General features: G+C 36.3%; 1 protein-coding gene across 2 annotated transcripts in view; it reads right to left on the reverse strand.

The window, feature by feature from the left end:
- RNGTT (RNA guanylyltransferase and 5'-phosphatase) overlaps nt 1–25796 on the reverse strand; it is a 383467-nt gene that overhangs the window by 237703 nt on the left and 119968 nt on the right. For both annotated transcript variants that reach the window (XM_044676398.1, XM_044676397.1), the window contains exon 10: nt 22895–22966. In XM_044676398.1, coding sequence (XP_044532333.1) covers nt 22895–22966 — 72 coding nt within the window. The remainder of the gene's footprint in view (nt 1–22894; nt 22967–25796) is intronic.

Raw genomic sequence — 25796 nt, forward strand, 5'->3', positions numbered from 1 at the left:
ATTTTCCTTTTCATTATAAAAGCTGTTCCTTTGTGTGCTTCTTTTATGTGATATAATTTCCCCATTCTTTTTCTCTTTCCCCTTCTCCCAAGGTATCCCTCTTCCTCACCTATCCATTTTTTCCCATCATATGAACATAATCAATTAACTCCTACACAATTGGGAACAGTTTAACCTTACTGAATTGTTTGTGATTATTCATTCATGTTTATATTTGATTTTTATAATCATTTGACACTTCCTGTCAAATTTTCCATTCAACTCTGGTCCTTTGTTCAGAAATAGTTTTATGTCCTCTATTTCATTTAACATGCACTTTTCCCCTTCGAGGGATTATACTCAGTTATGCTAGGGAAGATCTTATTTGTGATCCAAGCTATTTTGTCATCCAATATAGCATATTTTAAGCCTTCTGTCCCTTTAATATAGTAACTGCTAAATTTTATGTAATCTTAACTGTAGCTTCAGGGTATCAGAATTCTTTCTTTCAGGCTGCTTGAAGTATTTTTTCTTTTACCTGGGATCATTGGAATTTCACTATAATATTCCTGGAATCATTCATTTTGAGATCTCTTTCAGGTCTTCATAGATGGCTTATTTTAATTTCTATTCTGGTTCTAACTTGGGCAATTTTCCTAGATAATTTTGAGAAATACTTTCTTTTATCATGGCTTTCAATTAGTCCAGTAATTCTTAAATAATCTCTCCTCTATTTTCTGGGTTAGTTATATTTCCAGTGCAATACTTCAAAATTTCTTCTCTTTCACTTCTTTTCCCCTATTTTATTTTTAACTAATTGAGAATATTTTTCTATGATTCCATGATTCATGTTCTTTACCTCCACTCTTTTCTCCCTCTCCCAGAGCCAACAAGCTATTCTACTATTTACCCTGTTTTATTGTCCCTAGATGTCTCATGGAGTCATTAGCTTCCACTTAACTAATTCAAATTTTTAGAAAATTTTTTAAAAAGCTTTTTTAATTTAATAACAAATTTCCACAACAGTTTTCTGAAGATCCAAACTGTCTCCCTCCTTTCTCCCCTCCCAACTCCCAGAGCTGGCAAGCAATTCATTCTAGGTTACACATGTATTATCATGCAAAACACATTACCATATTATTCATTTTTTAAGTGAATAATCTTATAAAACCAAAACTCCAAAACATATACACAAATAAACAAGTGATGCATTCCAACTCCAACAGTTCTTTCTCTGAAGACAGCATACTTTTTCATAAGTCCCTCAGAACTGTTCTGGATCATTGTACCAATTTTAGTAGCAAAGTCTATAACATTTGATTATTCCACAATATCACTGTTACTGTGTACAATGTTTTCATGGATCTGCTTATTTCACTCTGCATCCATTCACATAGGCCTTTCCAGCTATTTCTGAAATCATTTTTTTCATCATTCCTTATAGAACAATAGTATTTCATCGCCATCATATACCACAATTTGTCCAGCCATTGCAACTGAGAGATAGCCCTTTAGTTTCTAATTATTTGCCTACAACAAAAAGAGCAGCTATAAATATTTTTTGTACAAATAGGCCATTTCCCATTTTTTTCATCACTTTGGGATACAGATCAAGTAGTGGTTAATTACTGGATCAAAGGGTATACATTTTTTTATATCGCATTGGGTAAAATTCCAAATTACCATCCAGAATGGTTGGATCAGTTTACAACTCTAATACAACGCAATAGTGTCCCAATTTTGTCACATCCCCTCCATCATTTATCACTTCCTTTTATTGTCATTTTGGCCAATCTGATAGGTATGAGGTGGTACCTAAGCATTGTTTTAATTTGCATTTCTCTAGTCAAGAGGGATTAAAAACACTTTTTCATATAATTATTGACAGCTTTAACTTCTTCATCTAAAAACTGCCTATTCATGTCCTTTGACCATTTATCCATTTGGGAATATCTTGGAATCTTATAATTCAATTATGTTATCACTCTCTACATTGAAATCATATACCCATTTTGACCTTATCTTGGCATAGGGTGTAAAATACTGACCTAAACCTAATTTTTGCCATACTATTTTCTAATTTTCCCAGCAGTTTTTGCCAAATATTGCATTCTTCTCACAAAATCTGGGATCTTTGGATTTATCAAAGACTAGATTGCTAAGGTCATTTACTCCTATCTATGCCACCATTCTATTATTTTAACAATTACTACTTTATAGTAGTTTGGAGGTCTGGTACCAATAGGCCACCATCCTTCATTTTTTTTTTCCCATTAGTTCTCTTGATATTCTTGATCTTTGTTTTTCCACAAGAATTTTGTCATAATTTTTTCTAGTTCTATAAAATAGCTTTTTGGTAGTTTCATTGGTATGCCACAGAATAAGTGAATTAATTTTGGTAGGATTGTGTTCTCAGCCTAGCCAAGAGTAATTAATGTTTTTCCAATTGTTTAGATCTAACATTATTTGTGTGAAAAATGTAATGTAACTGTGTTCACATAATTCCTGAGTTTGTCTTGACAAATAGATTTCCAAGTATTTTATATTGCCTAGAGTGATTTAAATGGAGTTTCTCTTTCTAATTCTTGTTCCTGGGTTCTGTTGAAAAAAAGAGAAATGCTGATGATTGATGTGGGTTTATTTTGTATTCTGCAGCTTTGCTGAAGTTATTAACTATTTCAACTAATTTTTAGTTAATTTTCTAGGATTCCCTAAGTATACCATCATATAATCATCAAAGAGTGATAACTTAGTTCTTTCACTGTCTATTTTAATTCCTTCAATTTATTTTTCTTTTTTTAACAATAAATTCATTTATTCAAAACAAAAGAAAAAATAAATCAGAGAGATAATACAGATAAGAATATATCATACAATACACAGAGTGAATGAACTCCCTCATTGACAGCAAGATAAGATACCTCCTCTCAATGGAAAGAATCCCTGATCTCCTGGGAAGAAAATTACACAAAGTCTTCAGGGAGTCTAACTGGGAACAGGGACATGATCAAAGTGCCAGCTCCTCTATATATTAGCTTCTTCCCAGGATATCAATTTATTTTCCTTCTCTTAATTGCATAAACTAACATTTGTAGTTTAATAGTAAATAATAGTGGAGATCAACGGCACCCTTGCTTCACTCCTGATCTTACTGGGAAGACTTCTAACTTATCCCTAATGCAAATGATACTTGCTGATGGTTTTACATAAATATCACTTATTATTTTAAAGAAAGGGCCTTTTATTCTTATGTTTTCTAATGTTTTAATAGGAATGGGTACTGTATTTTGTCAAAGGCTTTTTTCTGTATCTGTTGAGATAATCATGTGATTTCTGTGAGACTGATTATTGATAAAATCAATTATGCTGATAGTTTTCCTAATATTAAATCAGCATTGCATTCCTACTATGAATCCTTCCTGGTCATAGTGAATAGTCCTTGTGATATATTGTTGTAATCTTTTTGTTAGTGTTTTATTTAAGATTTTTGCATCAATGTTCATTAAGGATATTTATCTGTTTTTTATCTTCCTGGTTAAGAATTTGGTAGTATGCATTCTTTGCTTATTTTGCCAAATAATTTGTATAGTATGGGGATTAACTGTTCTTTAAATGTTTGATAGAATTCACTTGTGAATCCATCTGAGCCTAGGGATTGGGGGGGGGGGGAGATTTGAGGGGTGTTCATTGGTGGCTTCTTCAATTTCTTTTTTGAAAAGGGATTATTTAAGTATTCTATTTCCTTTTAGTTAATCTAGGCAATTTGATATTTTTGTAAGTATTCATTCATTTCACCTAGATTTTCATATTTGTTATAATAATTGGGCAAAACAAATCCTATTGATTGCTTTAATTTCCTCTTCATTGGAGGTGAAATAACTTTTTTCACTTTTGATACTACTGATTTGACTCTCTTCTTTCCTTTTTTAACCAAATTAACTAATATTCTATTTTATTTTTTCCACACAACCAAATTCTAGTCTTATTTATTAGGTCAACAGTTATTTTACTTTCAATTTTATTTATTTCTCCTTTGATATTAAGATTTCCAAATTAGTTTTAATTGGAGATTTTTCACTTGTTCTTTTTTTCTAGTTTTTTTAGCTACATGGCCAATTAATTCATTGATCAGCTTTTTCTCTATTTTATGCAGTCAGGGATATAAATTTTCTCATGTTTGGCTTTAGCTATATCCCATAAATTTGTGTATGGAGTATCCTCACTGTCGTTCTCTTTAATGAAATCAGTGATTATTTTTTGATTTGTTCTTTGATCAGTTTAGACGAATTAGATTTATTTAGTTTCCAATTAATCTTTAATTTGCCTTTCCATGAACCCTTTTTTATCACAATTTTTATTGCATTGTGACCTGAAAAAGTTGTATTTATTATATCTGCTTTTCTGCATTTAGTTGTGATCTTTTTATGCCCTAGTACATGGTCAATTTTTGCATGTGTCATGAGCTGCTAAAAAGGAATATTCCTTTTTATCCCTATTCCATTTTCTACAGATATTTATTAAATCTAAATTTTCTAAAATTTTGTTCACTTCCTTTATTTCTTATTTATTTTTTGGTTAAATTTACCTAATTCTGATAGGGAAAGACTGAAGTGCCCAACTGCTATAGTTTTACTGATTATTTATTCCTCGAGTTCCTTTAGTTTCTCCTTTAAAAAACTGGATGTTGTACCATTTGGTGCATATATGTTAAGTACTGACATTACTTCACTGTTGATACTACCTTTTATCAAGTTGCATTTAGCTTCCTTATCTCTTCTAATCAAATCTATTTTTGCTTTAGTTTTGTCTGAGATCATGATTGGTACTGCTGTATTTTTTATCTCAGCTGAAGCCCAACAGATTCTGCTCCACTCCCTTACCTTTATTTACTGTTTCTTGGAAATAACATATGCTAAGATTCTGGTTTTTAATCCACTCTGCCCTCTGCTTCTATTTTGTTGCTAAGTTCATCCCATTTATATTCACAGTGATGATTATCATCTGTGTATTCCCCTCCATCTCATTTTCCTCTTTTAATCCTGCTCTTTCTCCTTTAACTGATTCTCCACACTATGGGGTTTTGCTTTTTAATTATTCCCCCCATTCCCCCTCCCTTCTCCCCTCCTAAACACCCTATTCCTTATTCCCCTTCCACTTTGCTACAGGATAAGATAGGATTCTATACTACAATGAAACTGGTTGTTCTTCCCTATCTGAGGCAATTCCAAACAAAGTAAGGTTTAAGTATTAGCCATCACCATGCTCATTCTCTAATCCACTGCATAACAGTTTTCTTACCCCTCCACCCCTGGCACCACTAAATGTGATATAATTTGCCCTATTTTACATCTTCCCATTTCATTTAGTGTAATCCTTTTTTACCCCTTGTTTTTTGCACATCATCCTAAACCATTTGATACCAAATCCTCTATGTATAGTTCTTCTACTATGATAATGACAAAAAATATTAAAAGTTACAAATAACATCTTTCCATATAAGAATATGAACAATTCATCCTAATTGAGACCCTCAATTTTTTTTCTTTATTATCTACCTACTTATGCTTGTTATAGTTATTAGAGGTTTCTTGATCTATTCGAGATGGTAAATTGATGAGAAAGAGAAATAAGATGACCCTTCCCCCTTATAACAGTTGCCCAGGCAAGATCCTTTAGGTCTAAGAGGTGTATCCCTTCAGGACCCACCTGGGGTTAATTGATATGTTGATTTGGGCTCTTTAGCTAGGATAATGCCTTGTATTCTGACTGGGATTTCTCCCTTCCCAAAACAAGCTTTGAAACTGCTTTAGGAAGGTACTTTAAACTTTAAATTAAAAAAGAATGATATGGGTAAAAGACTGTGGTATAGGAGACCCTATTCTAATGGTTACTAATAAAATCTCAACTGCTGGCAGATGAAGAATCATTGTAGCTTCCCTCTGGTTCAGCCTGGCCAGGACTAAACCAGAGTAGGTAAACTGCTGGGGTATCTTCAGTTTCTTCTTCAATAGATCTTCAGCCTTAGAGTTGAGTTATGTCCACCCTTTCCACCCTCTTCTTGGTCTCCTTCCCACTTCCCGGATCCCTCCCGGGCCCTGGGAAACCTAGATATCTAGATGATGAAACTCCTAATATCTAGGGCAGTAGACACCAAGGTGGTGGTCAGGAAAGGTTGGAATGGTATCTCAAGTACAGGAAGAGTTTGCAGAGAGATGTTTGCACCCTCTCACTCCAAGACCAGGATCCACCAATCTCCAGCCTCAGCACAGGTCAAAGACCCAGAACTTTTGCTCAGGGTTCTCAACTGCCCCTCCTCCTGCCTTTCGCATGACTTCCCTGGGAACATTCCATCCAACTGACTTATTTGTCAATCAAAGGTGAACTTCAAGCTCCCAGAGAATCAATATAACATGCTTCTCTTGAATTTTGTGTTTGGATGTCAAATTTTCTGTCTAAATCTGGTCTTTTCTTCAGAAATGAGGTGATTATTGGTTATAAACTCAATTTCCTTGCCATCCAGGATAATGAATTCCAAGCTTCCAGTCTTTCAATGTAGAAACTGCCAGATCCTGTGTAATCCTGACTGGGGCTTCATGATATCTGAATTTTTTTTTTCTGGCTGCATACAGTATTTTCTTCTTGGCCTAGAGACTCTTGAACTTCACTAAACACTCCTGGGAGTTGTCATTTGAGGTTTTATTGCAGGATGGGATCTATGAATTTCTATTTATCTTCACTTTCACTCTATTTCTATTCACTTTCTATTTCTCTTGTTCAAAAATAGCAGGGCAGTTTTCACTGATAATTTCTTATAATGTCTAGGCTCTTTTTTTTATCATGACTTTCAGGTAGTCCAATAATTCTTAAATTGTCTCTCCCTTGCATCTATTTTCTAGGTCAGTTGCTTTTTCAATGAGATATTTCATACTTCTATTTTTTATTCTTTTGATTCTGCTTTATTGTTTCTTGATGCCTCATTAAGTTATTAATTTATATTTGCCTAATCCTAATTTTTGAAAAATCAATTTCTTCCATGATCTTTTGACACTCTCTTTCTACTTAGTCCATTCTACTTTTCATGGGACTCTTTTCTTCACTGGATTTATTTCCCTCATCTTCAAGTAAAGCAATTCTGGTTTTAAAGAAACTTTTCTTCATGGATTTTTGTGCCTCTTTTTCCAGTTGACCAACTTTGCTTCATAAGCTGTTTTCTTTTTGCATTACTTTCACTTCTTTTCCCCATTTTCCTTCTGCCTCCCTTATTTAATTTTTTAAATTCCTTTATGAGTGCTTCCAGCACCTGAGATCATTCCCATATTTCTTTGAAGTTTGGGATGTGACTACTTGGATCTCACTGTCCCCTACTGACTCTGTGCCTGCTTTTTGTCACCACAGAAATTTTCTATGGTTGGGCGTTTCTTTTGATGTTTACTCATTTTTCCCAGCCATTTTTTTGCTTATAATCTGAGAGTTCTAAAAGCTGCTGGATTCTGACTCCTCGACTCATGGCTTAAAGGACTTAGTATTCGAGCTATTTTTTCCCCTGGAACTAGGTTTTCACCCTAGTGCAGCCTTGAAAAGGGCCAAGCACTACGGACTTCTGGGCCTCACTCCAGGCTAATGACTTCAAGACTTGGACTTTAAGAGGAGAGTGTGGGGTGCTCTTTTGTTGGTGTAGACAGGGTCCCAGGCTCTCGAAATTGGCATAACCTCAGGCTTGGAACCTGGCACAATACATGGGGGGTGGTTGCTCAACACTCCAACACGTGCAGTTTTACTTCCAGTTATCTTTTTAGTTGTTTCCATCTATCTTTTTAGTTGTTTTCCACAGAAGAGCCCCTCCTCTCCATCTTGCTGTTGGTTTTTGACTCCAATCCTTTTGAGGCACTTTTTAAAGATTGGTGTGGAAAGGTTCTCAGAGAGATTTCAGCTTTCACTGCTCCTAAGTTGCCATCTGGACACCCAAAAAATGATTTTCTTTGATGAACTTTTTTTGGTAATCCTTTTTTCCATTTGGCCAATTCTGTTTTTCAAGAAGTTATTTTTATCAGTGAAAGTAATCTTTTTTCCATTTATATAACTGTCTTTTAAAGTCTTATTTTTCTTCAACATATTTTGTCTCTCATCTACCAAGATGCCAATAGTGTTTTCATCATTTTCTTCCTGTGCTCTCATTTCTGTATCTAATTATTCTACCATTTTTATTATGAAAATCATTTTTTTCAGTTCTTCCAGGAATTCCTATTGGGCTTATATGTATGTAATTGACATTTTTCTTTGAGATTTTGCTTATTACTATTTTAATTTAATTGTCTTCTTTCAATTTTGTCTGGATTTTCCCTGTCACCATTATGGATTATTATAATCAGGTTCTTTTTGTTGTTGTTGTTTATCCTTTTTTTTACCCTACTTCTGTATTTTGAGCTTTATGATAAAGTTAAGGAATTATTCCTGATATGATGGGGAGGGGCACAGTCTCAAACATCAATTTTTTTGCACAGTTGTTTTCAGAGTTAGTTCTGGAAATTTTGAAGCTTTTGTGATCTGAAATGAGGTATGGTCACTGCTCTCCTGGTCTGCACTCTGGAAATTCTCCTTATCCCTTAAGACCAGAAGCAAAGAAGTTCCTAAGGATCTATAATCCATTGAGATGAAAAGGAATATTACCCCTCGGAATTTCTACTCCATCATGACTAAAAATGCTTCTCACCACGCTTCAAATATGACCAAAAAATGGGTATAAGGATTCGGTGGACCATTTCTTGGCAAATCCGGTAACAAAGTTGCTGGATTTAATAAATAGCACTTTTTTAAACTAATATTCTCATTACTCAGTAGAACTATCTCATACTGACACATGTATGTAAAGGGTTGTGCATTACATTTTTTTTAAATAGCTTCAAGTTGGTAAGCATGATATATTGTCAATTTTGAGCTCAACAATAAATCTGTTGATTTCTCCACCAACATAGCAGCAGCAGCTACTCCTCTTAAGCACAGTACCATCCCTCTAGCTATAGAATCTAATTGTGAGCTATAATATGTCACTCTCAAGATCTATTTATCATCTCTGATAATCTGATAAGGACAGCTTAGTTGATAAGAAGCAACAAACACTGAAGATCTTTTAGCTCATGCTTCCAGCTCTGTCTCCAGGAGCAGGGAGTTTATATATATATATATATATATTTCTAGGCTCATTTTACATAAAAGAATCCCCCCGAATCTTCGCAAATGTGCAGAAGTTACAAATTATGTCATATCAAAACACAAAAAAATCTCATTTGATTTCAGAATAGAACAAGAACAAGGCTGAATTTTGGCTGGCCCATTATCAAAAGCTAAGTCTGGGAATACTTTCTTAGGGACAAAGAGCCCCCACTGGAGGAGGTTTTGTCTAAATTTTGTCCATTTTTGACCTTGAGGTGTCTAGAAACAGATTCAGAGTCCCAGCCTTTTGCTTAATTTCTGTCTTTAGTCTTGGAGAGAAACTGTTAACCTCCTAACTGTTGGTTTGCTAGGAGCTTAAAGCTTTTCAATAAGGAAAGGTATGGATCAGAAAAGGACTCAAAAGAGGAGTCTCAGATTTTTATCTAATTGAGACTGTTTCTCTTATTGGCTTCCCACATGCCACCAGTCTAAAATTAGGTCCCAAAGTTCATGCTAAGACACCTGAAGCAACCTCTTTTGCTTCATGAACAAAGAGATGGAATTTCTTGTTATAATCCGGTCTGCCCAAGGCACGTGCTATTAAAATTGCATCTTTTAACTTTGCCAGGGCTTGCAAATGATCAGTATTTAATCTCAAGGGTTTGCAAATAGCATATCATGTCAAATCTGTCAAACACTTTGTTATTTCACTATGGCCTGGAATCCACTGATGACAGAAGTCGATAGTCCCCAAAACAGCTCTCAGCTGCTTCCTTGTCTTTGGAGCACTGAGTTTCTGTATGTTAGCTATCCTTTTCTTTGATATATTTCTGGTCCCATTGACAATACAAATCACAGATATTCTACCCTTGGCAATCACCACTGCAGTTTGGATTTAGAGATCTTATGTTCTCTCTTATAGAATTATGAGGAGGCAAGTAAAATGTCATCCACAAAATGAACCAATGTACTTTCTTTAAACACTATTGTCTTTAGATCTTGCTTTAAAATTTGACAAAACAGGGAAGGGCTTTCAGAGAAACCTTGTGGTGTAATAGGAAATAGACTTTAAAAGTAGGAAAGCAGACTTAGAAGGCAGACTAAAGGTAAGAAGCCTTGGCTGTCAGGCATGAAAATTCTAAATGGAATGAAGGGAAGAAAACTGTTTTGCCCTTGAGGACTCTGGTCAAGCTAACATAGGGAGAGGGTGTGGTTGCCTTTACCTGCCCAGTGAAGATCCCAAGGTGTGTGGAGTTATCACTGAGAAGGAAGACCTGGGGTGGTGGACATCCCAGTCTGAGACAAGCTCCTTGATTAACATTCCTGGATTTACCTTCCTGTGGACCTTTTTCCTATACCATCAAGAGGAGCAGAAGTAGACATGACTCTGTGAGAGACCCATTTCCCTTCTAGTCTGTACTAATCTATTTAGAGCAGTGTAGGCATTAACCCATTCTCCCAGCCCTTGTGTGGTCTTCAGTGGTTAGATTAAGTATGGCCTCTCTCCATTATCCCTGACCCTCAATCCTTATTAAACCCTGTGTTTATAAATCTGTTGTCCCTGTATTACCCTGTCTGTTTGTTTCACAGACTCCCTGGCTAGGTGGATCAGTGTGGCAGTTAGGATCCAACTGTCATTCCTGTCAGCTGCCCAAACCATCCTTAAACTGTATTTCTCCAGCTTGTAAGGTGTCAACCTATTGCCCATTCCTGTCTCCTACTCATCCTTCCTCAGAACCCAGATAAAATATATGTTAACCCCAATTTTTACCATAAGAGTTAAAGATGGTACCAATAGTAAGAATTTCCCTCCCAGGTGAATGCAAAAAGTTTTTGGCTATCTTTGTCAATTGGTATCGAAAAATAAGTCGAGCACAAATCCACAACTGTGTAATATCTAGCATTGCTGGGAATAGAGGACAGAATGGTGGCTAGACTTGGAACCACTGGATGACTCTTGATTATAAAATCATTTATAGCTCTCAAATCTTGGATAAATCTCCAAGTTGGTCTCCCTTTCTCATCTAGTTTTGCTTTTCTTATTGGCATGATAGGTATATTGTATTCTGAGGACATTGGCTTAATTATCCCTTGCTTCAGTAGAGACACAATAATTGGGCGTATTACTTCAGTAGCTTCCTTATTCAGTTTATATAGAGATATTCTAGGAGGAGGCCCTTCCTTAGTTTGTACCTTGACTGGGGTTACAGATTTCAATATCCCAACATCTATGGAAGATTTTTCCCACACCCCCTCTGGGATTTCCTTAAGAATTTCATAGATTGATTTAATTTAATTTTCCTCCTTCCATTGCATCAAAAAATAACTGGATAGATTTCAGTGAATCCTTTGGAAGACGTAACATAATTTTCCCAGAAAAATCAGGGAGGATAGTAGCTCCCATTTTACACAGAAAAACCCTTCCCATCAGATTTGATGGACAGCCCAGAATGAGAAGGAAAGCATGCTCGACAGACAGGGAACTTTTCAACCTGCATGCTCTAACAAAATGCCCTGATCTGTGACACAAAAAACATTCTAATTGTTTATTTCTTTGTATCCTTTGGTGTTTATTGTCTAGGCCAATAGTCAGCAACCTTTTTGGCCATGAGAGCCATAAACACCTGCGGAAGGAGGATGATGGAGATGGAATATGCTGGAATATAGGGTGGGGGTTGAAGGGCCCTCTGGGGCACATCCTGGGGCTCTGCCCGTACTGGCTGGTTGGGAGGTAGAGCCAGATATGGCTCAAGAGCCATACGTTGCCGACCCCTGGTCTAAGCTGATAAGTTTTTAAAGTTGCTACAGCTTTCACTTCTTCAATTTCTTTTTCCTTCAGTTTTTGCTTTGCCTCTTTCAACTAATTTCGTAATTCTTTAACTAATTGATCTCTTTCCTCATTCTTCCATTCTTTCTCCCCAGAAAATACATACATGGTATTTTTCCTTAACTCTTCCAATTCCAGAGTTTCCCAGTTGGAACATTGTAGTCTAAAATAGTTCCTAACTGGTAGACAACTCCCTTTTATACATTTCTTTCTTATATGCTGAATATTTTCCTCTGAGAGATCCACAAACCCCAATAAATTTTCTCCCATTTGAATGACCATATCCAAAAATGTAGAACGATGTTCCCCTGGTTCCTGCTTTAATTTCTCAAATTTCTCCCAGATATCAGGTCTTTTTTGCAAATGTTTTCCTAATTTCCACTAAAGCTTGTCTGGCCTGGTCTAGATATCTTAAATTCTGAGCATTAGATAATTCTAAATTTTGTGCACCAGTAGGCCATGAGATTAGATTTGGATTGTCTCTGGTTTTCTTTAGAAATTATTCTTTTTCTCTCTTTGTAAACGGCTCAGAGAGCAATAGTTCTGTATCATCAAATGTCAGACCATATAACTGAATTGCTCTTTTGAATTCCTTAAAACGTATCATTGGCTATTCGTAATATTTAAGCATTCGTTTACACAGGTGGTCCAAGTCTGCCATGCTAAAAGGTTTGTGGGTTTTTATGTGCCCAATGCCAGCTTCTGGCTGCAGACATGTCAAATCACACAATGGAAGCAATGGCACAGCAGTATCGTTTTGCTCTTTAATACTCTCGCTCTCATTAACATGTTGTTCTACCTTATTATTTTTCATTGTCTCCAATTCCCCAGTAACTTTATCTAATTTGTTTTCCATCATTGCTATTGCTTCCTTTAGAGCCAGAATCATTAGTTTCATTTCATTCTCATCCTTTCCCACAACCTTCTTTCCTAATATTTTGCCAAAAATCTTCATTATGCTGTAAATTAAAACAAGCAGAACTGGGATATATGTTCTGTCAGTTTCCAATTTAAGCCATTTCACCATTCCATATATATTCATTAAAAAATAAATAAAATCAGGGATGATCACAAACAGGAGGTTATAACATAGGAGGATGATTTGGTATAGAGTAGCCATCATACCTATGATCACTACCAGTTTCTGGACTTTCATCGTGTTCTCAAGCCTCAAACAGTAAAATTGTTCTTTAAAACTTGCCCTTTAAATTTTTCCTCCCTTCAGAAATGGTGGTTTATTCTGATTGGGTAGTCCAGTCGCTAGATAGATTTCAACTCCGAGGCCTAAGAAAAATTTCCAATATGGCTGCTTCTACTATTACAAAGGCTTTTAGGCCCAACACTCCCACTGATGAAAAATAGCTTTTTTACCTTTAACATCTGCTCGGCTTGATCAGATTCTAATCATACCCTAGCTCTGCCAACTGTAAGATTTTGACTGGTAAATGAAGCTAATGAACCCCACATCTGTTGGTGATGCCTCCTCCCAGTCACAGAGAGGAAGATGTCTACTCTCAGCCCTGAGACTCTTAGAAACACAATCTGACTACTAGCTCTCAAACAACAACAGGTATATTTCAGGTGATAATTAGGATTAGGTAAGGATGGAGGGCTAGGAGTTTCCCTATAACTAATAATTCTCTACCTGTCCCAAAACCACTGACCTTGGAAAAGTTCTCTTTGGTCCCCAGCATGTTGGAACTACGTTATTTCCCTCTCTGCCTAAATTTCCCACATTCCTGTCTACCTGCTGTGTTAGTTAAAATCACTTGGGGTTCTATTTATAGGTATTTGGGGCTCATTTGAGCGTTAAGGTATGTAGACTAAATGACAAACTTCCTGTGGACATTTCAGGGGACTTTGGAAAACTACATTTCTCATGAGTCCTCATGGCAGACAGGAAGCGTGATGATGTAAGAGAGGGGATAAGACTCCTGGAGTAAGGAGGGGCGCTCTCTTTAGTTACCTGAGTGCACAAAGGTACAAAAGGTAAAATGACTGATGCGTCAGTTTGAATTCTTACAGGTGCAGGGTCTAATGATTTATCTCTATCAGCATGGTTTTTATTAAAATACTATTCTCCCTTTTAATCTCAGCCTTCATCATTTTTAATAACAACAGTTTGGCCAACCACATGGAAAGATGGAATCTCAATTTTCCAGATAGCCTAATGAGAGCATTTAGAGTCATGCCTTCTTTTTGGCCATCATATGATGCTCAGCTCTTTTGAGCAATTTTTTAAAAAAGGAGAGTAGCTTTGCTTGCCATGCTTTCACTAAAAGCAACAGCGTGTCTTTGACTGCCATGGGACTCAGCCAGCAAGCTGAGCCCGACCCACCTTGAGGGGTCAGAGCAGCCACTTCTGACTCCTGACCTGGACTCCATTCCTGCCTGGCCCGCCAGTACAGACCGCTACCTCACATTCCTACCTGCACTGATCTCTGCTGAATTCCCAGCCCACCAGAGCAGACCTCTTCTCTTGATCCTGCCTCACTGGTGCTGCTCGTCCTGTTCTGATCCCAAATCCCGAACCCCAACGGTGCTGACCGCTTCCACTACAGACCTGCCCTGAACTGCCCTGACTTGCCACGATCTTTGAGTCTGCTGCAGCCTCTGCCACTAAAAGATTTGTAAAGTATTACCCCTACTCTCTTGGTAATGGCTTAACCTGGTAAGACGCTTTTACTCCATTCTAGCCCTCCACGTGTTTTCTCTAAAGCCTGACCTAGGCACCCCCACCCACCATCTCTCCACGTGGATTTTCTAAGAAACTGACCTAAGCTTTTCTCTAGCCCCTATTCCACGCCTCCACATTGAACTAGCGATTACTCTTCATCGGGTACATGGTCTGTTCAAACTTTCTTGCGATTATTTAATTGAAACTCAGGGGAAGAAATTCACCCCATACCTGCTTAGAACTTTGAACTAAGAGGGGAAACTGATTATAAGGACCCTGAATTTGAACTTTGAATTGGACCAGAGGTGGACTTTTAAACCTCGGAACTGAATGAGTTTTATTTCTGTTTTAAAAGGACTGTATCTTACTGTATCTTACTGATTAGTTTTGTGAATTAATTTTGTTTATTTTGTTGATTTTCCTGTTGCACTAAATCATTTTAAGCTAATGAAGTTTCTGCTGATGATTTTATTGTAACTCCCAAATAATGATGGAAAAATCTATTAGAACTGGTAAGAGGTTTTTCATATTCTATTTCCTAATTTATTGAATCAAAACAATGCTGTTATATGTACCATCTATGAACATCTTATAGGAGCACATGTCTTTTAAGTTTTATTCTATATTGGCAATTGTATAAAATCTTGGAGGTTTCAATGTCTTGAGATTTAAATTGCAATTTTATGAGAGGCCTTTTAAATTCTAATTTAGATACCTACTACCCTTCTGTATAAATGATAAGGTTTTTATGTATTTATTTTAAAGAATTGTTGTCTTAATTTTTTTTTAACAGGAAGCCAGGACAACTCCTGTATGTTAGTCTCTATGGTTTAGCCTGCTTTTATCAGAAGGATCTAGAATTCCTGAGGATAATTTAGACCAGAAGGTTTTTTTTTTTTTTTTAATATCAGATTTTGCTATGGAGGCAGTAACAGAATTTGTTGAGAATATATCTTAGGCCAAGGTTTGAAATTTGTAACAAGTATATGATTTTTAAACATCATTGTTTATTGTTTTAAAATGCATTATTAGAAATTATGGTACTCTATTTGAATGTGCATTGTGAATCTGCTATTTTGTAAAACCCATTTACACTCACAGAAAATGAATCTCATTTTTGCGTAAAAAACCCTTCACTAGTTCTAAGCTATATATGTATATATATTTTTTTTATTTTTAAAACATTCCTTTTTTTAGAGCAATTGATTTTTCCTTTTTCTCATCTTGTACTGAAAGTACATATATAATCATTATTTATCCTTTTTTTTTTATTTTACAGTGATATAAGCTTAATGCAAATACATATTTGCTATAATGATGCATACCTGAAGAGCCTTAGACTTTGGGAACCTGCCATATATTGTTAAATGCTATGGGACTGTGATTAATGCCTCTCTGTCTGATTCCAGGAGAAGTGCTTACAAGAGCTGCATGGTCATGGAGACTTGCCTGAGAATCTACATGGATTGCAGAAGTTCTATGCCAATATTGAACGGCTTAAAAACTGGGGTTTGAGTTTTGGAGTCAGCTTTTCTAACACTTAGAGGTTCAGTCCCCCTCAACTTAAATTCCTAGTGAAGCACCTAAGATTGGTTATTTATTGGCTCATTCACTAAGAAGTTGAAGGCAAATTAGGTCAGAGAGAGACATTTCTCTTATTTCTCTATATATAGAGAGAGAGAATGGCAATTTTCTATAAGTCCTGGCCCTGAAAGGGTAATAGCAAACTGCTTAAATCACTTTAATTGAGCCTTGATTCAAGGCCTGTGAGAAGTTTATTTTCCTTACATTTTTTGCACATTTTACATTTCATTCACAAGTTAATTTTTCTTTTTTTTGAATTTTATTCTTTTTATTTTATTTTTTTTTATTTCTTTTGCCAATTGATTTCATGCAACTCCCCGTGACTCACTCAGCCATGCGTCCTTGGCTGACCTCTTCAGGGGAGTAATGTATTATTTAAAATTTTCCTCAGAGGGATGTGTATTAAGTTTTTATAATCATAATGTCTGAATTATAATCTATAATGCAAGTCAATTTTTACTCCTTTAGGAGTAATCTCAGGGGGGTAATGTCTAATTCTCAGAAGAAAATGTATGTTTTATAATCTATAATGTAAAATTTAAATTCTTTGAGAGTAATTTCAGGATAAGGATTTTGCCATCTCCCCAGAATCCAGACGATGAACCTGTTTGGAGGAGGCACCAAAAGATGCCTAAAGACCCTTCACTGGACCATGAAAACCAAATTTGAACTTTGGGGTGCAGTTGATTTGAAATATGGGGGTTGAATGAGTTGAATGCATTTATTTTGAATGGACACTCTTATGCCAATAGGGGACTGCCCCAGATTGGCTTTTTGTCAATGCGGCTAGCTTTTATCCTCTTTACTTTTGGTTTAAGATCCACCGAAAAAGTCCAGTCTTTTTCACCGGATCTCATGGGGGTAATGTGTTAGTTAAAATCACTTGGGGTTCTATTTAGAGATATTTGGGGCTCATTTGAGCATTAAGGTATGTAGATTATATGACAAACTTCCTGTGGACATTTTAGGGGACTTTGGAAAACTACATTTCCCATGATTCCTCATGGCAGACAGGAAGCGTGATGATGTAAGAGAGGGGATAAGACTCCTGGAGTTAGGAGGAGTGCTCTCTTTAGTTACCTGAGCACAGGAAGGTACAAAAAGTAAAATGACTAATGCATCAGTTTGAATTCCTTCAGGTGCGGGGTCTAATGATTTATCTCTATCAGCATGGCTTTTATTAAGATACTATTCTCCCTTTTAATCTCGGCCTTCATCATTTTTAATAACAACACTGCCCAAGTCTAAGCCCATCTAAATATTCTTTGGTGAAAGTTCAGAGCTAGCTACTGGATCAGGAGGCTGGTGCCAGGAGTGACCTAGTCACTACAGTCTGCAGACTGAGCCTACAGAGGTATCTTAGAAGTTCAGATCAGTTTCACTGGTATTATCTTCTCTTAGGCGGTCAATAGATGTCAACTCATTGTCTGGGATCATATAGGAACAACAGGAACCAAAGAATGAAGTTAGGACAGATTTCACACTGAAGTAAGGAGAAAGCCAAGTCCAGAAGCTGTGTACTTCTCCACAGCCTCCTCACTCTCCCCAAGTTGACAATTAAGCACCTCAGAATCCTTCCCCAGGATTCTGAGACTCCCTCCTATACATCCTGTTTTCTTCATTCCATCAAACTTCTGTCTCTCCACTCTGGCCCTTTATCTTTTGCCCAAATTCTTCCCTTTCACTATAAATAACAAACTACCAAAGAATTAGTTTATGGAGTTAGAAAAAATAATATTCACCTAGAAGAAAAAAAGGTCTAGACTATCAAGGAAATTAATGGAAAAAAAGGGAAGGAATAAAGTCCATCAGTACCAGACTATAAAACTGTATCAAAGTGGCTGATCAATTAAAACAGATTTGCAGAGTAAAAGGAGCAGATCCAGGATAACATTGTACACTCTGTATAACAATCGAACATAATGGACTTCTCTACTAGCAGCAATGCAAGAATCCAGAGCAAGGCTGAGGGACTTGTGAGAAAGAAAACTAGGCACATTCAGAAGAACTTTGGGAGGAGAAACAGAAGAAAAACAACTGCTTGAACACATGGGCTGACAGGGATATTATTGGGGATGTAGACACTAAACGATAACTCTAGTCCAACTATCAATAATATGGAATTAGGTCTTAATCAATGATACATGTAAAACCCAGTGGAATTGTGCATCAGCAAAGGGGGGATTGGGGAGTTTGGGGGAGAGGGAAAGAACATAAAACATGTAACTATGGGAAAATATTTGAAATAAAAATTTAAAAAATTTTTTAAAAGCAAATGAGCACAATAGCTAGTGTCTGATAAACTCAAAGATCCCAGCTATTGGAGTAAGAACTTATGATTTGGCAAAAATTACTCTAATACTCTACTAGAAAACAGTTGTAGACCAGCATCTCAAAATGTATAGCAAGATAAATTCAAAATGGGTATGTGATTTTGACAAGAAGAATCCTATCACAAGAAATGGGGGTGGGGGAGGGTGGGGGAGTAAAGGGGGGAATGACCTGTCAGATCTATGGATAGGGAAAGAAATCATAACCAAACAAGAAATAGACAGGGTTCATGGTAGGCAAAATGGATAATTTTGATTACAAAAATTTTAAGTTTTAGCACAATACAGCCACAATTAGAAAAAAAGCAGGAAACTGGGGCTGGAGAGAGAAATTTACAGTAAATATTTCTCATAAAGGTCTCATTTTTCAAATAGATAAAGAAATGAGATAAATTTATAAAAACATGAGCCAAACCTCAACTTGTAAATGGTCAAAGGATATGAAGAAGTACTTTTTAGAGGGAGAAATCAAAGGTATCAGTAGTCAAAAAATGCTCTAAATCACTAATAATCATAGAAATACAAATTAAGAACTCAGGTACCAACACATAACCTTCAGATTGGCTAGGATAACAGAAATGGAAAATGACAAATGCAGAAAGAGATGTACAGAAATACAATGTTGTTGTTGAATGGTTCTAGAGAACAATTTGGAACTATGCCCAAAGAGCTATAAAACTGCCCATACCTATAATCGAAGGCGATGAAAGGAAAAGCAAAAAGACTTATATGTACAAAAATATTTATAATGGCTCTTTTTGCAGTGGCAAACTGTAAAATTGAGGGGATGCCCATTAACTGGGTAATGGCTGAGCAAGCTATAGTATATGACTGTGATGGAATATTATTGCTCTATAAGAGATGATGAAGGGGGATAGTTTTCCCAAAACCCAGAAAGGTTTACATGAGCTGAAACAAAATTAAATCAGCAGAACTAGAAAAACATTGTACATAGTGAAATAGGTGGAAAGTATTTATGGTTGTTTTGTAGAGGTGAGATACCAAGGTGTTATTTGTAACCCACAGTGATGAGGCCCACCAACACCTCACAGGGCCAGTGCACTCAGATTCACAGACAGATGTACTAAACAGGACAAGGGTTTATTTTAAACCAAGGTAAACTGAAAGGGAGGATTGGGGAATAGGATACCCTGATCTATGGGGTTCTAGCTAAACCACCCCACTACTAAGACCTCTGCAAAGGGGTGTCTTCCAGTCTTCCAGATGCCTACTTTCCTACTCTGGTTGTCTAGAAATTTCTGGCTAGATATCTAACTACTATTATACAGGGTGGTATGGTGCTTCTGTAGGATGGGCCTGATGAAGGTGGCCCAAGATCCTACATGATATATGGATTTAAGTTGAGTGAGGAGAGGGATTCCTGAATGGCCACCAAGGTATTGCTGGTAACCACCAGCCCTTATAAATGTTCTGCTCAGCTAAGCACTTGACCCCACAAACAGTGCCCAAGCCTAAGTGAATAAGTGAGAAGCTGTAAATTGACCCACACAGATCCTCTGGTTATTAGGCTTGGGGTTGGATTGATAGATAAAGGTAATAAGGATAATGATTGATATTGGGTTGGTGTGTTATTTAGAATTTCTGGGTGTTCCATTTAAAAGTATTTGACAAACTTCCTGTGGGCATGTGGGGGACTTTGAGACTACATTTTCAGTGATCCAGTGGGTTTCCGGTTTCTGACGTGATCACGTCAAACAACGGGAACCAATGTAGAGCACGACTTAAAATTAGGGGTGGAGCTTGGGCTCTCTCTCTTGCATACAAGACAGACAAGATGGGAGAAGGTACCAGAGGCGGGATTTTTTAAATAGCCAGGTGCGTGGTCCGATTTTATTCTATCAACTTGGCTTTAATTAAAATATTAATTTTCCTCATAATATCAGCCTTTATCATTTGTAATCGTTACATTTGATAACACCGATGACTGCGATTTTGATAAAATCCCCTTTCCCCTTTGGATGTAATTATCCACTTGCTCTTCGAATGATATCAGTCTTCACTTAAATGGGTTCAAGGATTTAATGCTATAAACTCAAAGGGGTAAAGTCCAAGATAAGAAAAGTGGTGTTGGGGATAGTTATACTAAATCTATGGAAGCTAGAATAGACTGATTAATCAGTAACAAGTTGGCAGCTGGCTGGAGAGATTCTTCTCCCTCACAGACCCTGGTCAGGCCTGGTCGTGGCCTAGACCAGGTAAGAGGAGGGCTTATGATCTTCTTCTTGTTTGATATGTATCTCTCGGCCCTAATCAGCAATAGGTGAATTGATTGCTTGAGGAATAAGGTACAGATGCTGGAGTGCAGGTCTACAGACCTACCCACCCTCACAACCCAGGACTCTTCTCAAGACTGAGACCCTGAAGTCTTCTGCTCCTGGGCTTTTATAGTGATGGTAGCAACTTTCTTTTGCCCTTGGCTCATGCCATCTGGGTAAATTCTAAATTCTATAACTGAAGATCTGTCACTCAAGTTGGTCTCCATCTTCTTCCCAGAAGTTGCCTATTATACTACCTGACACTAATAATCCTCCCAGATAACATTCAGTTAGATTTTATAGTCTTTCAGAGTAGTTAGGCTGACCCTTTATCTCAGTGATCAACCCTCTTTGGGTTAGGCCCAGGATGGCTTCAGATCTTTCCCAGACAGTTTACTGGCTTGCTGGCTGAGATCTTCACAGCAGTTAGGAACATTCTCTCAGGATACTGGAACATGGGTAGATCACACAACAGACGGGATTTATCAAACTGAACAACAGGATATGTAGCTTTAGCTTCAAGGGGACAGGAAACAAAACCCCTCCTAGGCTTGAAGAGATCCTAAGCAGGAGGAAGTTGTCAGTTTCAGGCTACTCCCTCAACAGAAGACCAAAAGCCCCTTGGCAGCTCTCAGTGTCCTATTTTATATATTCCCCACATTCCAGAATAAGCTCTGTAGTTGCAGGGCATGTGGCAAGATCCAGCACACTGATCTCTATGCAAAATCTCTCTCTTACCTGTTTACACCCATTCGCTCTTTTCCTTATAATAAATACTATACTATATTCAACTGTTAATTAGCTACTTTGATCAATACAACGATCCACAATAATTAAAAAAGACATGATGAAAAATGCTATACACCTTGAGAGAAAACTGATTAAGACTGAAGCATATTTTTCCACTCTTTTAAACTGCCCTTTTTTGGGTGAAATGTAGAAACATATTTTACATGATTTCATATATACAATGAGCAACTTATTTCTCGACTTTTTGGAGGGTTGGGGAGAGATGGGTGGAGGGATGAAATTTGGAACTGAAAATAAATATTTATAAATTTTTTAAAAAGCACAAAGCTCACCCTAGGCATAGTCTATGTCTCACTCAATTCAAATAAAAATATTTATTGGACAACTCCCATGCACACAGCACAAAGTATCAGAAGGCCATTTAATAACTGACAGTGCCTTATATACTATAGGTATCCAATCATTTTCACTAAACAGAATCAAATTTGATAATACAAAAGCTTTTATTTAACTTTTGATTGCACTTACTCATTTAACCAAGGCTTTACTACTGGTGCTGCTAAATAGCATATTCTGGTTTGAATTTCATAATATTTTCACCTACTAAATATGATGATAAAGGTGCTAATATCTGAAAAATTAAATCACAGAAAGGAAAAAAGAACAAATTCAGGTAATTTGAAAAATCAAAAGTAGGTTAATTCTCTTTTCATCTATTGTAGCAAAGCTACTGGTATATGAATTGCTTCTGTCAACTAGTTGATGTTTATATTTTTAAATGACAAAAAATGGAATTTGGGAGAATGTTTTGGTCAACCCTTTACCTGTGACTGAGAACAATGTAATAATAGAGAGCTGAAATTAAAATCAGGAAAAGCTGGACTCAAGACTGATAACTTTGAAAAAGTAATTTAACCTCTCAATGTCTCACAATATTTTCTAAAATGTTGCGGTGCAGGTGTCAATGTGTATTAGCAGAGGGGATTTCCTCTTTGGAACTTCCATACAGTAATGAAATTAGATGGTCAAAATAATAACAGACTTAACATTTAAAATACGATCTTTCTAAAAGTCATACACTTACTAAAACATAAAATGATTTGAAACTATAGAAAAATTTAAGATCTCTGCACTTGTTCGAGAACATTATTTTTAAAAGAAAAACTTTAAGTTTCATACAAAATAACTTCTCTGAAAAGCTAACAGATTTCTCAGTTCAATTACCTGCAAGACATATCTTCCAGTTTAAACCATATCAATAATTTTAAAATCTCTTAACTTGTAAAATAAAGACAGTATATAAGTTTTTAAAGGTACTTACATTAAATTTAATTATGTCGTATATCAAGTACCGAGGAACGACCTGTCCATTTACTTTGTCAACAATCATTTCCTTTAAAGAAAAAAAAATTGTTTTTAAAAATAATTTCCTATTGATTTTAATGTATTAGAACAACGACAGTGTCTTATCACATCACATGTCAAGTTCATTATACTACTAATATCATTTGATAAAAGGAAAAACATTTCAATTTCAAAAAGCATTTTTTAGAAATTTAATTCTATCATTACTTTTTGTTATAGGTAATATTTGGCTCTTAAATCTATGAATATGTTCAAATGGTTAAAGGAACAGGCATAATGAGTTTGTGATCAAAAGTTCAATACCTAACTGGTTCAATCTATATTATTCTATTCCAAAGCCCAGATTAACAGACATCAGAAGACACTGGATAGTGGGGATACATCAACCATTTCTTACCACATTTAAGAGCAGATAAAATTTCCAGCTCTTAGACTTGTAAATCAATTGATATGCATTGGATGAAAATCTTTATCCTATTCTAATTCTCCCAAAGTTATCATCCTTGACCACACTTTCACAATCTATATTCCTCCCTCTGTCATCTCCCAGTTTCATGTGCCCCTAGATCTCTCTACTCCCCTTTATCCTTGATATTTTCACTTCAAACTTTTTCCATCTTCTTTTGCAATTAAAAACCAAGATAATGCATTGCTAGCCACTTTCTTCAGTAATGGTAGAGTCTTCTCCCTTGGGTCCATCCTAAACACATTGGACAAGGAAGAGGAGAATATATACTCTGTTCTACACTAACACTTTTTCCTCTATTCCTCTATCACCAATATTGAGGACATTCTCCTCCAAGGTCCATGCCAACTATATATCACCCTACTCAATTTTTTATGTTCAGCTAGATTCCATATCATTTTCCTTCTTTTCTCAAGGTGTTTATTATCTTACTCATAATCTTCCCTCTCTATCCAATTTCTGCTTTCATACTTGGAATTTTAATATGCACACACAAGCAGGCTAATTTATCAATCTTTTCAATTCTAATGATCAACATCTTCACACTATCTCAGACACATATAGAAAGGATCATGTCCCTAATCTCATCATCAATGATAACCATGATGCCTTAGTGATCCAGAAACACAAGTACCTCTTTCATCTTTACCTCCTAACTTTGCATCTCTCTCCATCACTACCACTTCATAAAACTATTTCATTCAATTTTACCTCTCTGCAGCTTCTAGCTGCAGTTTACCCACATAGTTTACCCACATACTTCCCCCTGGATACTCCTCCCTCCCTTGGTTTCCTGCCTATCTGAACACTTCTCCAAGTTCCCTTTGCTATATCATCAATTTCCTTACTATGGAGCAGATATCCCAATAAGGTTTTCTTCTGGACCTTCTCATCTTCTCTTCACTGTCTACTCATCAATTCCTTTCATGTCAATTATCATCTCTATGCAAATAAAACCAAAATCTACATATCCAATCCTAATCTTTCTTCTAGATCCTAGTCCCACATTGCCAGCTGTCTGTTAGTCATCTCCATATGGCTATCCTATCAACTTTTTAAACTCAGTATGTCTAGAACATAACTAAATATGCATCTGTCATCCCAAACACACATGATTTCTCCCAAAACCCATTCCAAGAATATAAATGGAAAAATAAAAAAATTTAAATCAAATTATAATTATCAAATCTGGCCCCACTAAAGCCAGTCAGGCACCAATATAGTACCTCAGACAGTAGGGAGGGAAACAAACTTTCTACAACGACATGAATTGGTCTAGGTCAGAAAAAAGGAGCAGGTTAAAGTTTCCATACTGAACAACAGTGGTGACAGTGCATATGTTGTCAGACTATTTAAAATGTATGTTGTTTTTAATGATCTTTTCTCTTTTTTTTTTCTTTTTATTCTTCATACAAGATATGGCTCTCTCAGAGAGAGATGCATTGGGAATGTAGATATTGAAAAACCAAGTACCAATAAAATCTTATTTTTATAAATCCCATAAGGTTCTTGAAGAAGAGAACTACCTCACTTTCTGCATTTGTGTCCCCAGAACCTAAGCTAGTGCTTGACACATGGCAGGTGCTTAATAAATGGTTTTTCATTTAGAAGTAGAAAACCAAAGGTACGGTAATGCTGAGTAGAGAAGAAGTTTCCAGCCTCCCAATCCCAAAATACAAAGCCATCTATCTCTCGTTTTGTGTTGCAGCATCCACCATATATGGTGTCCTGGAGTCAAATTGTTCATAGAAATAAGGAAGGACTGGAGTAGATGGAAGTCATCACTGGGATGCTCAAGTAAAGAGAACAAACTGCAGCGTGGACTAGCTATTACTCACTGTTCTAAACCAACTGATAAGAAAGTATGGGAGTAAGATCATGTTAAAGAAAGAAAATTAGAGGCAAATTTGAGAGAATTATTAGAAGTATGACAAAAGCAGACTAAAGCAAGAAAATAAAGTTCATATCTTACAAATGTTGATAGAGACATTAAAAAGAAAAGTGAACAGATTCTCCCTATTTAAGGTCCATTCCAGGACTCGGAAGTACCAGCTTGCTATTTTGTAGCAAAACTAACTACATGTCTGTCATGAAAGGGATAATTTAGTTTTGCATTCCTCACCTTCCAACTAATGGCAGGTACAATGAAATGATTAATATACAAATAATAAAAGTGAGATAGCCCCCTGCTTCCAAGGAACTTATAAATTTTTTTTTAATGGAGGCAAGAAGTATAGATGACTTCCTCTTAGAGTTTACTTATGAAAAGGAAAAATCAATATGGGATAATTTGAGGGGAAGAAAAGGCTGTGGAATTCTATATCCTATTATCTTCTTATCAGAAATTCACTTTACCACTAAGGAAATAGGAAAGGGAATAAGCATTTCTATA

Source organism: Gracilinanus agilis, chromosome 4, assembly GCF_016433145.1.
Source record: "Gracilinanus agilis isolate LMUSP501 chromosome 4, AgileGrace, whole genome shotgun sequence".
Lineage (NCBI taxonomy): Eukaryota > Metazoa > Chordata > Mammalia > Didelphimorphia > Didelphidae > Gracilinanus > Gracilinanus agilis.